At 36.8% G+C, this 14,306-nt stretch overlaps 1 protein-coding gene across 1 annotated transcript in view; it reads left to right on the top strand.

The window, feature by feature from the left end:
- The window catches only part of LOC113225902 (rabphilin-3A), a 137,467-nt gene extending 123,457 nt beyond the window's left edge, over positions 1–14,010 (top strand). The window contains exons 6-9 of the mRNA XM_026458369.1: positions 6,979–7,333; positions 8,971–9,115; positions 11,209–11,442; positions 12,693–14,010. Coding sequence (XP_026314154.1) covers positions 6,979–7,333; positions 8,971–9,115; positions 11,209–11,442; positions 12,693–12,990 — 1,032 coding nt within the window. The 3' untranslated portion in view covers positions 12,991–14,010. The remainder of the gene's footprint in view (positions 1–6,978; positions 7,334–8,970; positions 9,116–11,208; positions 11,443–12,692) is intronic.
- The last annotated feature ends 296 nt before the right edge of the window (positions 14,011–14,306 follow it).

The following is a 14,306-nucleotide window of genomic DNA, read 5'->3' as shown; positions in this document are numbered from 1 at the left end:
CAGGCTAATTTTATTACTCTAGAATTGGCCATGTTAAGCTGGTTGTTAACGACAAGATATGGTGAAATATGTTCTCTTTCACGTGTTCTAAAACAGTAACGCTTACAAGAATTTTGCACTCTTTGAATAGCCTTACTAGTCTTAATATACAGACGAGGGCCAAAAACGACGTCACAGTACTGCACATGAGGTAACACCAGTGCATTACATAATTGCAATCGTATTTTTGAACTCAAACAACTTCCCAGATTATATAAGGACCTACGAGCGCCAAAACAATGACTTATTTTTTGGAAAATACGTTGTTCGAATATAAGCTCTTCATCCATGAGAAGACCGAGATTGTGAACACAATCCTACCTTGGAATTAAAGTACCCTTAATAATTATCACAGGATTCATATCCTTAATTAACTTGACAACACTCTTTCCTGGATTCAGAACGAGGCCATGACGATCAGACCAGGCGGCCACTGAATCCAAATACGAACATATTTTGCTAACATTTGCCATAACGTCATTAGGATCTGGTGGCATGTGCATGTACAACTGAGTATCATCAGCGTACAAATGGTAATGGCAATGGGTGATAGCAGATGGCAAGTTACTCGTAAATAGGGAAAAGAGGATAGGTTATAGTACAGAGCCCTAAATCACACCTCGTTTCAAGTTAAGCGGTCTAGCTTTCCTAAGACTGCGTCTACCGTCGGAACACAAAACCGCCTGGCTACGATTGGTAAAGTAAGAAGTGAACCATTTACATACTGCGGTCGAATAACCAATGGATTTCATTTTAGCAATGAGTAACTTCGTGGGGAGACAATCGAAAGCTCGGGTGTAGTCCAGTAGTACCAGAATAGTACCCTTTCCAGAGTCAGCAGCAGTCAAGATGTCGTCAATAATATGCATCAACGCAGATGTCGTGCTATATTTCTGACGAAATCCTGACTGCATCAGCGGTATTATTGAGTGATCTTCTAAATATTTATTCATTTGGAAATTTATGATCTTTTCCAACATTTTGGAAGGGGCTGGCAATATATTAATTGATCTAAGATCTCCACAGTTTTCAACTTTAGTTTTCTTCGGAATAGAAGTTATAAGGGCACATTTCCAGTTGTTTGGAAAAACACCTGTTTCAAATGACTTATTTATTATAGCAGTAATGGCACTCATGAATGTGGGAGTGTCAACTTAATCATATACATTGAAATATCGTCATTGCCTTTGGAATTAGTTATTGAAGTTGAAATAATACGAGAAATCAAAGAGTCAGTGACTGGTGAAAAGTTAAACAAGTTTGTATAATTATGCGAGGTATTGGGTATGCTAGACTCATCAAGATCTTGGAGAAAGATTTAATTAATGTGCCGCCACATTACCGCTGAGTTACCCCTATTATTGTTTACATAGTGCGAAAAGTAAGCTTGTTTTTCTCTAACAAATGCCGCGTTATAAGTGTTGCGCATATCACTATAATATTTACGACAGGCTTAGTCACGAAGCTTCCTCATTTGACGCAAAGTATCAGTAATTTGGCGGCGACTTAAATGTACGAGTACGAACAGGTACAAACGTATTTAATAAATTGAGAATTAATGAGGAAAACATTTCCACCATTTCATTAGCAGTGCCATATAAGTGCACAAACTCCCAATGTGTAAATACTGCGGCGTTCGCGATAGTTTCCGCGTTGCAAGTTAAAGGTCGATATGTTATCGTGCGCGGTGGAGGTTTGCGGCTAGAGAAAGGTAATTTGGCAAGTCTAAGCCCATGATCACTCAGATCGTCATTGTGTACAACATCCAAGGTTGATGGTCGAGTGCAAGAATTAGTAAAAATAATATCAATGAGTGCCGAAGTGGCCTCAGTAACACGGGTAGGTAAATTAACTAATTGATGGAGGTTATAACATTCGGCAATGGTCATTAAACAAGGTGGCAAATTTATACCATTATGATCATCACTACAATTAATATTTAGGTCACTTAGTAAAAATAGATGTTCATATTTATGTGCCAATACGGATAAAGATTCGTTGATACAGTCAATAGCAGTATTAATTCCAATATATTCGGGTCTGTATACGATACCTGTAAGAATTACAATTGTATCAAGCTTGATTTCCAACCACATTTGTTCAAGTACGGAACTGGGTAAATAAATTTCCTTTACACGCATAGCAGATCTCATATATGCTCCAACCCCTCCACCTCGGCGTACACTTCGCGGTTTGTGCATCAATTTGTACCCAGAAACATTATATGAACGCAAGTCAGAATCTGCCCTAAGCCAAGTTTCCGTTAGACAAAGAATGTCAAAAACTAACAATTTAATTTACTTTATGAGTTCATCTCTACCAATGTTAAGAGAACGTACGTTTAATAAACCAAGTGTAAATAGTCTACTTTTAATTCTTTTAACCATTGTAAATAACTAATTTATTAAGTATGATTATTATTATATAATTTATTTAATCATTTGTTTAATTGTTATATGAATTGAATTCTATTGTGTTATAATAATAGTAAAATTGGTATACTGTACAATTGCGAACATAATAGAATGGGAATTGAATCAAATACGACGAAAAGAACGGAAAAAATAACATAACGGGTAGATCGATGCGAACAACACACAGCGCGTTAGCAACAAGCGACCGCGGCGTGTGGACCATACCTACGCAAAACTGTTGAGGCTATAACCGAGTGTGACGATTACGCTAAATTTACGTACACGTTGTGTGCTAATGTGGATGCTCTCCGAAATATAATCAAATAATACAATTAAGTCAATGAAATAGTGGAATACTATGCAATTGTTATGACGAAAGAAAGGGGAATGTAGATGTTAAGATAATAAGAAAGTTCAAATCAGTAGTGTTTCCAGTTGGTTTTTTGATTTTATCAGAACTAAATCAGAATTTTCAGTCTCATGTATGAAGTTCCGGCAATTGTAGGTCCACACAAACTTGAACTTTTCGGCTTTCCTGGCGGTGCGGCAGATATCTCTGAAGTGTGGGGTTAAGTTGTCGCTTGTATGCATCGTCTTAGACTCCTCCGTATAGCCAAGTTTTTGCAGCTTAATCCCCCTGCGTTTCCTTAATGCACGGAGAGGTGAATTCTTTATGTCTTGTTTGTGGAATTTTACTAATACGGTACGAGGTTTTAATGCTCCCTTAGCTTTAGATCCAACACGACCAATCCATTTCAAGTCCGTTTCAGTTATTTTCACACCCGCTACACCGCCAGCTCGTACGACCATCTGCACAAGGTTTTCTTGGGGATATTCAGTCAGCCCGTGTAATTCTAAGTTACCTACACGATCGGCCTGGTCTAGTACCAAGTTTCGCCCTTCCAAGTCGAAGACCCGTTGCTGAAGACTCACAATCTGCTTGGAAATGTCCTCTAATTCCACGAGCGTAGTCTCAGCACTCGCAATTCTATTTTCCAAAGTAACCAACAATGCCCAAAATACACAAAAAAAATATACTGACGCCATCGAACGTGGTTGGAGAGGGTTCACTACGATCAGCCTGTTTGGTTTTCTTAGAATTAATTGTCTTACACGACGTGCACTGCCAGTTGCATACATCGCGCGGCTTAGTACGTAACGTGGTGCATGCGACATGCCAGTATAGTCCGCGCGACTTGCATGTTACATTAAGAGCGCTGTCTTCATGCTTGATAGCAATTTCGCACTTACTGCACTTCGCCATTTGGTTGATATTCCTTTAACAGAGTATTTAATGGAAGACGTGCAGCCTGGAAGCCGTCTATGAAATGAACCTGCAGATGGATTTTTTTTTTTGATAGAGAATGATTGGATCTATACTGTGAATAAACCACACACATTAAATTTTCCTACATTAAGAAATAAAAAATAAAATGTACATTTTTCCATACAAAATAAAATATTTTTTTTTCTCCGAAACTATCAACTTTTCAAGAAATTATACAAGAATAAAAGTTGTTATAAATGTTATTATCTATCATATAAAAAAAATTAATTTAATTAAATTAGCTCGATATTCCACAAGTTATTCCTATGTTCAAGAATTATCCATTTGGGCCCACTGTCCGGCGGGGCCATAGCCCTGGATTTCAGTGGACCTTTTTCGAAGTGGCCGATTTGAAAAAATTTACAGACAAAACTACAAAAAAGGATGCGAATTGAATAAGTGTAACGTAAATAACATAATTAATTTAGAAAAATAACATGCCATATTATCCCTATACAGCGTTTTCAAAAATTCACTCTGTCTTCATGTATTTTGTATTTCTCGGTGCGTTACACAAATAAAATTTGTCCAGGCGTAAGTATTTTGCAACATCCAAATATGCTCTCTGAGTTTATTTTTGAAGGTATAAAGGGAACGAACGAAAGGGGATCGATCGGGAAAGTAGACCAATTGTAACGGAAGGGAAACGAAGGAAAAACCCTTTTTTTAATATATATATAAAACGTAAAAGTTAGAATTGCGTGTACCTCATAGATATAGGAAAAAAAATCTATGGTGTACCTTATTATTGTAATGTGAGTAAGTAATTATAAGTTCCTCTTTCAAATTGTTAAACCTTGCAGTACCCTAACGGGTTCCGTACAAACACGAATATATTTAATAAGACCTTTTATAAACATACGGTCCAATGAACAAATAAATGAATGAATACTGCAGTCAAACTAAATGGTTTAAACTTCACCCTACGTTTCACGATAGTATGCCCAAAAAGCAGTCCCTCTTTGTATTTACGTTGGGCAAGGTAGTTGTGTTTGTCTACTCACAGCGCGTCTATAATAAAAGCAATCACGGCCTCAAAGCTGAGCCAATATAGATAAAACTATATAATGTTTTTAATAAAACCTGTCACAGTGTTAACATAAAAATCAGTATGTAGCAGTACATAACACGGCTCTCCTTTAGAGAGAACTATGATGAAATATGAATTTTTTTTTTTTATGAAAAATTTGCAACTACAAAATTATTTATTCTTTGTTCTATGAGAATAGAAACTTTGTTACGGAAACTAAATACCATGTCGGCTATGTACAAGGGTTGTCACAAAATGAAAAAAAACGTAAGTATTTAATAACAATAATATAATAAAAGTTATTTAAACGGGAAATGTTGCAAGCCTTCTGAGCACGATGCCACAGGGTACGGACCTCGGGGAAATATTTATGTATATTTATGTACAATTACAATAATTATTGTAATTGTACATAAATAACAATTGTACTTACGTAATATACAATAATTATTTATCTAGGAATAAAGATTTGCTAGTGTTGCATTGACAAATATTTACGTGACAGTTTATTTTTATGTCTTCAGCTTTCTGTTATTAAATTTGACTGTATTTGTCTTCCGATGCACAATTTAATCACAAAACAATGGAGGATACATAAGCATGACCGTGAATTAAATTCTACTTTATAATCCTACTTTGTTAGTCAAATAATTATATGAAATTTTATGTCGCTGTTGTTACGTATTTCTATTTCGAATTATACTGTACACAAAACCATTTTATATGTGCCATAATATACGTATACAACGGTTATCGTTTCGTAGAACTCGCTGAACGTATTCATAATATAGTCACACTGCTATTACAATAATGTTGTAACTCAAAATATGTGAAATTCAAGGTTATACGATTTCTGAACGTAAAATTTTATTCTTTAAAACCGTCGTTACAATATTGTATGAAATAATTAAAATATAGCTACTTAACTCAAAATGAGACAAACTTTATGTGATCTATTTCTGGCGAAACAGTCTTTACTCAAAAATATTAAATTATTTTTCTCTTTTATTTTTAAATATTTAGATAGAAGATAATTATTTAGATGCCTGTAATAATAAAGTTTAACCTGTACATAAATTTTAATTATCTTTCACAAGAAGGCGACAATAAATTTTTCATCGATTTTGAAAAATAGTCTTTTTGAGTTAATACACTATTAACAGTGCGATATTTTAAAACACGAACATGTCAACCTTTAGCGCTCAATCCGGCAAACTAAGCGTGTTTGCAGGATGCGGCCCGCCCCGCCGACTCCCCTTGAGCACCCTGCGGTTGCTCTGCGCAAGTACATTTGTAAAACTGTGATTATGTTATGCAAGCGGTCACAAATGTATGTGCGTGCTTACGGATGTGTGGAATATAATCAAAGTTGCTGCAAACTTCAGACAAAAATAAAATTACGAATCTGAAGACATCAATTTCATATTTTCATACAAATCTGTCATCATATATCGAGTTTGTACAAAATATTAATTCTCACTATTGTTGTTTTACCGTCATGGACACTATGTCATGCGAAACTGTTATTGAACCTTAATATAACCAATACAGTTCTTTTATAATTTTTAATACTACGCACATGTGACCTGACTGATCCTCGCTTACAAACAAGGGCAAATGGCATGATCCATCACAGCGAGCTCGAACGCACCCCTTAATCCCCTACACGTGTAGTGGCGTCATGAAAAACAATTATTGACTTCTGGTTATTGTGAGAAATGTATGAAATCATATTTTTTATTTGATTTTTGTTACAGGCAAGTCGAAATATACGTTGTTAGATACTGTAAGAAAGTATCTAACTACATCTTTTCAACTGCTTCTAAAGCTACACCACAAATTCTTATCATAGGTTCATAATCTTGTTTGGCATTCGAAAATCGAAGTCAGAAGGCGATCACGCGTTCAAGGGTTGTGTATTCTCGTTCATAATTTTCAGTCATATATTGCATCTGAGATCTAATGCGTAAGAGGTTCGAAAAACAAAAAAGGTGCCGATAGCGTCGGTCAATATATGCAAACAAGAGTACATAAACGTCTGAACACATAAACGCTGCAGTCTGCTTAATCCCTTGTAAATGGTATCAATGAGGACAAAGGCTTCCTCAATCATAAGAACTTATATAAAAAAATCGGTTAATTCACATCTTGTTTAAATTCTCTTACAGGACAGCCACTATGACTGGAGTGAAACAGACATCCTAACCCACGGAATCAGCGGCCTTTCTCTCCATCGTACAGAAAGTCTCAATCAACGCCCACTAACCACTCTAAAGAGAACAGGCAGCAAAGGCAGTGCTTATAGTCTCCGCAGCATTCGTAAAGATCTTCCTAAGCCAGTTACACAAATTGAAAGGCCGCCGACGATACCTGACGCTGGTTTCGGAACGTTAGAAATTAAATTGGCTTACGACAATTCTACTTCGTCCTTAGCTGTAACTGTACTGAGGGCCAGAGGTCTAATTGGGATGGATATGACTGGATTATCTGACCCATTTTGTAGACTAGAGGTATTGCCACGAGGTAAGGATTAGTCTATTTAAATTTATTGAATTTTTTCCGCTCATTCAGGTTAAATGTAACTATCCCAATTTACGTCGAAAATAGTTAACAAAAATAAAATCTACTTTTTTAATGCCTTATGGTAAGCTACACGCCTGTCCATAACAGTTGCATTGCCACTCAGAGTTTAAAATCGCAAAACTTCGAGGGGCACTGCCACTGCGCCCGTCACTCTGCGACATGAGTTGACAAGTCTCGTGTGCCTGTAATTTCACCAGCACCCTTACGTTACCTTAAAAACTTTATTGACAAAGCCAAACAAAATTTTTATAGTCTTAAGTACCAATTCCAGTTCCAAAGCTAAGCAAAGTAAGTGCACCGCAATGCCTGTGTGTTTGTGAGAAGAATCTGAAATGATATCGATAAAAAGTTCTAATTAATCACACATTAAGATACTCTTACCTTCGACCGCCATTTACATTTTATACGCACCCAGTTTAAAAGGGAATAAATTATGTTTTAATTTACTTATTTATGTAACAAACCTTTCCATTAAGTACTTTGACGATGATGACGTCGTCCTCCTTTTTTGTTTTTACTTCTACGAGTTTTAGTAGCAGTAGAGCTACTTGTGAAAGACTTCACCCAGGGAAGTACTGCCACCTTAATTATTTCTGTCGCCAAGCAGTAATGCGAGCATTAATGTGTTCCGCTTTTGAAGAGTGGGGGTGCTGGTGAAATTTTTACATGGGACTTGTCATATTATATTTCAAATTGACGGGCGCAGTGGCAGCGCCCCTCAAATCATAGTGATTTAAAGCTATGAGCAGCACTGCATCTATCATAAACAGGTGTCGCTTATCAGCCGCACGATGTTCGTCCCGTCACATGAAAGAAAGAGTATTATGGTATCATATGGTGCACGGGTCTGGTACCCGCAAGTAAACATTAGGCGCCCGGTTTGCATGTGTTGGGTACAGAGTTCGTGCCACCCGAGCTCCTCCAAGAATCTCAGCATCCTCATGGGTTAGCTGAAGACATCGGGGAGCGACCTCGGCATTCCAAATTATTTCTCTCTGTAGTTGGACACGTCACGCTGGAGCATTGTAGTGTAGGATGTGCCCTTGCACCCTCTGCATAGAGGACTGTCAGTAATACCTAAATTGAAACGGTGTTATTATACGGACTTAGTTAGAGCATAATTTCCCAAAGTGAACCCTACGACCCCCCAGTGGGCGCTGAAGAGTCCTAGGCGATAGAGGCCTCGGATGCAATTTTGGGGGCGTTTTGTGTGTGTATGTGCAGTTTCAATATTTACTGAAATCGCTCAAAACTGGTTTTTAGCCTGCCGTCAGACCTTTGCATTTTACGTTTCGGGCTTTTCGCAAACTTAGTCAACTACAAAAAGATATTTAAAAATTAAAAAAACAACCATTTTATCACTTATTATAAATATATATCTAAATCTGAATAATTTGATATATCTTCAATCTTTTCTCATCTAAACACATATTTCACTCTGCTCTATCTTTATCCTGTTCTCTGTATTTACTTACGTATCTACATATATGTATATTATACACTTAGTCCAAAGACAATTAATTAATCACAATAAATATTTAAATTCGTACATAAATCTATTATACATTTATTTTCAGAAGGTACATATTCAAACAGAATGCGAACGAAAACTGTACACAAGACAAAGAATCCAGAATTCAACGAAACGCTCCACTTCTTCGGTATCACGGAGTCGGATCTTGGGAACAAATCTTTGGAAATCGTGCTATTTGATGATGATAGGTAAGAGTTAGTAGCAGTAGAGCTCCTTGTGAAAGAGTTCATCCAGGGAAATACTGCCATGACATCTATTTCTACCATCAAGCTATAATGTGAGCTTAATTATTAAGTTCCGATTTCAAAGGAGTATGGCTCTTGGCGAAACTACATAGTACAGTGACAATACCCCACAGATCTTCGGGATTTAAAGTTCTGAGTGGCATGGGTTGTGATGTCATTTACCACCATGCGCATAACTTATTGTTCCTTTGTCCTAAAAAAGAGTAGAATAGAACAGAAACCATCTATTCCTTGAATAATCAAGACAATACACTTGTAATTTATAACAATAATACTTATAATGATAATAATAACATAAGGATTTGGAACTAAATACATTCTAATAGAGTTCAAAGTGTGTGTGCTGTGCTGCCAAGGAAACCGCGACTCACTCAGCTTGTTATCGTCTCACGTCAAATGCCACGACGCTGATTTTCAGCGGATCCAGCAACAGAACACACGTGACACGGAACATAGTAGCCGTTACAGATTGACACAAGCATATATTACTTTAAACCATCGAGTTTATAACCAGAAATAAAGACAAAATGTCATTTAATTTGTTTGAAAAGTATTCTGCCAAATCATTATTCTGACAACTGCGCCCCGATCGGCCAGTTCGAATTCGAAACATACATACAATTGACGGGTGTCGTCAATTGTTTCACTTCAAATCGACTAGTTTAACTTGAACTTCGCTTTAATGGACGAAAATTGGTAAATAACATATTTAATATTTAATTACCGATGAAATGTGTTTCGTTTGCTTTGTAATTAGATGTTTTGCTGTTTTTCCCACACCACTGAATGGAACAGCCCCCATTGTTAGAGATATTATCTTTATTACAATAAATACAGAATATTTTTGGAATATACAGAGACGTACACACAGGTCAGTTGTTGGCGCTGTACTATTTCAGTTTTCTAATTTGTGATTTCAGCGCAAATGAGAGTTGGTATTTAAAAGTTACATAAGGCCCTTTTGCCTGATAAGTTGCCAGGGATGGATGGCCCTTATTTCGTCCCCGTTTCTGGTTATATACTCGATGCTTTAAACACAAAACACGAACAGTCTATTCCATTATGGCGCGTTTATTCGACACGAATTTCACCGCGCTCACGCCTCGCGGCTGCGGAGCAAGGAAGTCTTCAGTTATCTATCATGTAAACTATGAAATTGACATCACCTACATGACACACTGCTGTAGAACAAGAAAGATCTAGATTAAAGCGGCAATTTGGTACATTCTGATATAGTCTATTATTCTGAGGTAGTCAATCCGATTTATAAGTCTCTCCAAAAGGAACATTTGCAAATCAACACGCATAGCGAACTGAATAACGATTGTAGCAAAGCTATAATGTAACACTCAAGGAGACAAAGCAATATCCCGTATTTCTACCTACTAAAGTATAAGTACAGGATGTTGGCAGCTTCGCGACAATGCTGTACTATATCTACACGGTTAGATATAGTGATGTGATGTAGTACGACACTAAAAACATGACTGAGTGAATTAGGTATGTACTCCAAGAAATTTTCACTCTCGTACTCGATTTTGGCTCGAACGAAAAATAAAAAATAAAACAGTAAACTTTTTTATAATTAACAATACAGAGATCGAACACTTAGATAAATTCCTTCGATCCGGTCGGATTCGAACAGACGTCGTCTAGCAAACCGTGTCAGACTATATAGCGACTATTTATATAGTCTATTTATATAGACTATGATAGCGATATCTCTAGCCAGGGCTGGTAGCTGTATAGTTACCTAACTGGGTGATGACATACTTTCATAGATTTGTCATAGATGGCGCTACGACTAAAAAGTCGTTGAAAAGCAAATACAAAGATCCGACATCAAGCACATAGAAAAATTCGTGAGGTCCGCTGGTTCGCTCCGTGGCTTAGTTGGCATAGTGTTTGGTGTGGTTCACCAGGAGAGGTCGATTCGAAACCGGCCGGAAGTGTTCAATCTTTGTATTAATAATTATAACAAATTAGTGGAGTAATTCAATGCAAATTTAGTAAACTTTTTTCCCTCTCCGAATCAGATACGGCTACGACGAAATGGGATCAGCAACCGTATGTCTCCGAGAATGTGCCAAGGCACCGGCACAACTTCGCTTAGCGCTATCAGGAGCCACGGGCTCTGAACCCACTGGGTCCAGGATCCTACTAGCCCTGTGCTACAGTACCAAGAAACGAGCATTGGTTGTTACAGTTTGTAAGGGTGCGGATTTACCCCCACAGGACAGTAATGGATATTCGGATCCCTTTGTAAAATTGTGAGTATATACTATGTGACACACGTAATTTCACATCTTACTTACGCGATTAGGCGATAAAAAGAATTAAATTTTCTCAACATTTGAAGAATATATTTTTATTAAATTTGCGTATGTTAAGGGATGGAATTAAATACTTATTTGCTGAATAGGGGTCGGATGAGACGGAAGCTTTACAAACACAAGTCGTTGTCAGAGATATTTCCACTTCATTCAAATTTCGTATACAGGGTGTAATCGTTAAGTGTACCCAGGCGATTATTCGTTAAATACCAATAACCGGTATCAAAAACCTTTAAACTGATATCAAAAATACATTACCTAATGGCTAAAATGACATCAATAACTTGTGGTGAAATTATATGGCATATGGGACTTGTCAACTTGTCCCAGGATGACGGGCGCAGTGACAGTGCCCTTCACATCTTAGTTTTAAATGGCAAACATCTGAAGGTCACTGCAACTGCTATGACGGAGTGTCGTGCACTTGTCTCGTCTTGTCACTTGGTATCATAAAACAAATCCTAAATGTTAACGTTAAACGCTTCCGTGGATTTAATATGACACTCATAGACATGCTTTAGTTGATCTTCTTTAAGCTGTAACAATAACTTTATAGATGACGTTACGACTAAAAAGTCGTTGAAAAACCAAATATAAAGACACGACGCAAGCACATAGAAAAATTCATTGGGTCCGTTGGTTCGTTCCGTGGCTTAGGTGGTATAGCGTCTGGCACGGTATGCAAGAAGACGGCGGTTCGAATCCGACTGGATCGAAGGAATTTTTTCTGAGTGTTCGATCTTTGTATTAATGATTACAACAAACTAGTGGAGTAATTTCACAAAAAATAATTGAATATCAATGCAATAAAAATTTAAAATAAGTTTACAGATTACGAAACTTCTGCAAATAAAATAATATCTTTTAATCAAATAAAAAGAAACTGATGTTTATTTTGAAATAAGTACAAAATTTTGTATTTAAAGCCTCTCTATGAATTTCATATTAAATTTATGAGAGCATTTAACGTTTTGTTTTGAAAAAGTTATTGATCTCGTTTTACTCATTAGATAACGTACTTTCGATATCAGTTTAAAAGTTTTTGATATCTTTTATAGGTATTTACGGAATAATCGCCTGGGCACATTTAACGATTACGCCCAGTATGAACAAGATGATAAATAGTGGCACATTTTTAAATTAAGGAAACTGAAAAAAATATATAAAACGACTTATTTTCTTCACAGACACTTGGATCCCGACCCCTACCACAAGAAACACAAATCATCCATCAAATGGCGTAATCTGAATCCGGTGTGGAACGAAGAATTCTTATTCGAAACCAGACCAACTGAACTATCCCGTCAAAACTTAACTATAACGGTTTGGGATAAGGATTATGGGAAACCAAATGATTTTTTGGGTAGTTTGGTTTTAGGAGCAAGCAGCAAGGGGAGAAGATTAAAGCACTGGATGGATTGTATCAAATTTCCTGATCACAGACATGAACAGTGGCACGCTTTGACTGATACTCAACATCTGTAAATTTTGACGAATTATTTATGTGATAAATTGATAAAACATGACGATTTACTAAAATCATTATACAAGGAAACATCGAAGGGAGACTATATATATATAGCTATAAAGGTGAACTGTAAAGATGAAAGCGTACAGTATAATTGCATATCGCTACATCGACAATGCCTTGGAGTGAAAAATGGACGAAAATGATAATTTAATTTGTGTCATAAGGAAAGACCACACCGTGAGCGAAGCTAAGCTAAGATAGCTTAGCTCACGTAGTCGAACTAATAACAACAATAATAACGCACACACTCATAGCCCACCACAAATTACACTCAAACTTATGAGTAAATTAAATTTAGGCCATACAAATATTTCTCTCTTTCTCTCAGATAGGTTAGTTCGCGTAGTTTGTTGCATGCAGTTATAATATTACGCACACACTCAACATAGCCCCGCTATGGAAAACCCTCTGTCGCGGGTGCCATGGACACACACATAACCACAAATTACAAACCCAAACTCACGAGAGAAATAAATGTAGGTGATACAAATATTTCTCCCGGCCCGGGAATCGAACCTGGGACTTCTGCGTGGCAATCCGGCATGGTAACCGTTCGGCCGTGGAGGCAATGAATGCTACGTATGTTTAATAAAGCTATGTGAGCTAGCTAGCTAAGCTTAGCTTCGCTCGTGATGAGGCCTATCCTATAGAATGTACCTACCTACACCACGTGATCATATAGCCGACCTGTAACCTGTATTATAATAATCATCAAAATAATTTGCTATTAAATATTCGACATGCTTGGATAACTGGTTTTCGCAATAAAGTTTCAGGTAACTAGATTTACTACTTCTGCTTATACATACTTCCTATCTGTCTCATACCGCTAAAAAGTATTTTGAAAATATTGTGTTCGTAGTCGGGACAACAGGGCTTATGGTATGTATGTGTAGTGAGGGGAAACTGGACTATTATCAATTCGACTCATCCGTAGAACAAAGATCTATGTGCAAGACTACTAAACTTGTTCTCAGGACATAGTACATTTCGTTCGTTCTTCTTCGTTGTGGATGTCAGATCGACTGTTGTTCGATTTAATGTTTCCGAAACGAAATAAGATATATAAACTCTCAAAACACCTTTACATAGGCCTTAGTTTGCATAAAGAAATTATTCTCGTAACGTACTTATTGTCTTTTCGCTAGATAATCATATCGGACTCTGTTCTTCGGATAAGTCGAATTGTTAGTTGTTTAAATCATGTTTACGTTAGTAAGCTCGTAGGTATAAATTATTTAGACTAAAATAAAGAAATATTATATTTTAC

The sequence above is a fragment of the Hyposmocoma kahamanoa genome, unplaced genomic scaffold (assembly GCF_003589595.1).
Source record: "Hyposmocoma kahamanoa isolate Upper Pololo Valley unplaced genomic scaffold, ASM358959v1 180, whole genome shotgun sequence".
Classification (NCBI taxonomy): Eukaryota; Metazoa; Arthropoda; class Insecta; order Lepidoptera; family Cosmopterigidae; genus Hyposmocoma; species Hyposmocoma kahamanoa.
The sequence above is the reverse complement of the archived record's forward strand: the minus strand, read 5'-3'. Positions and strand labels throughout refer to the sequence as shown.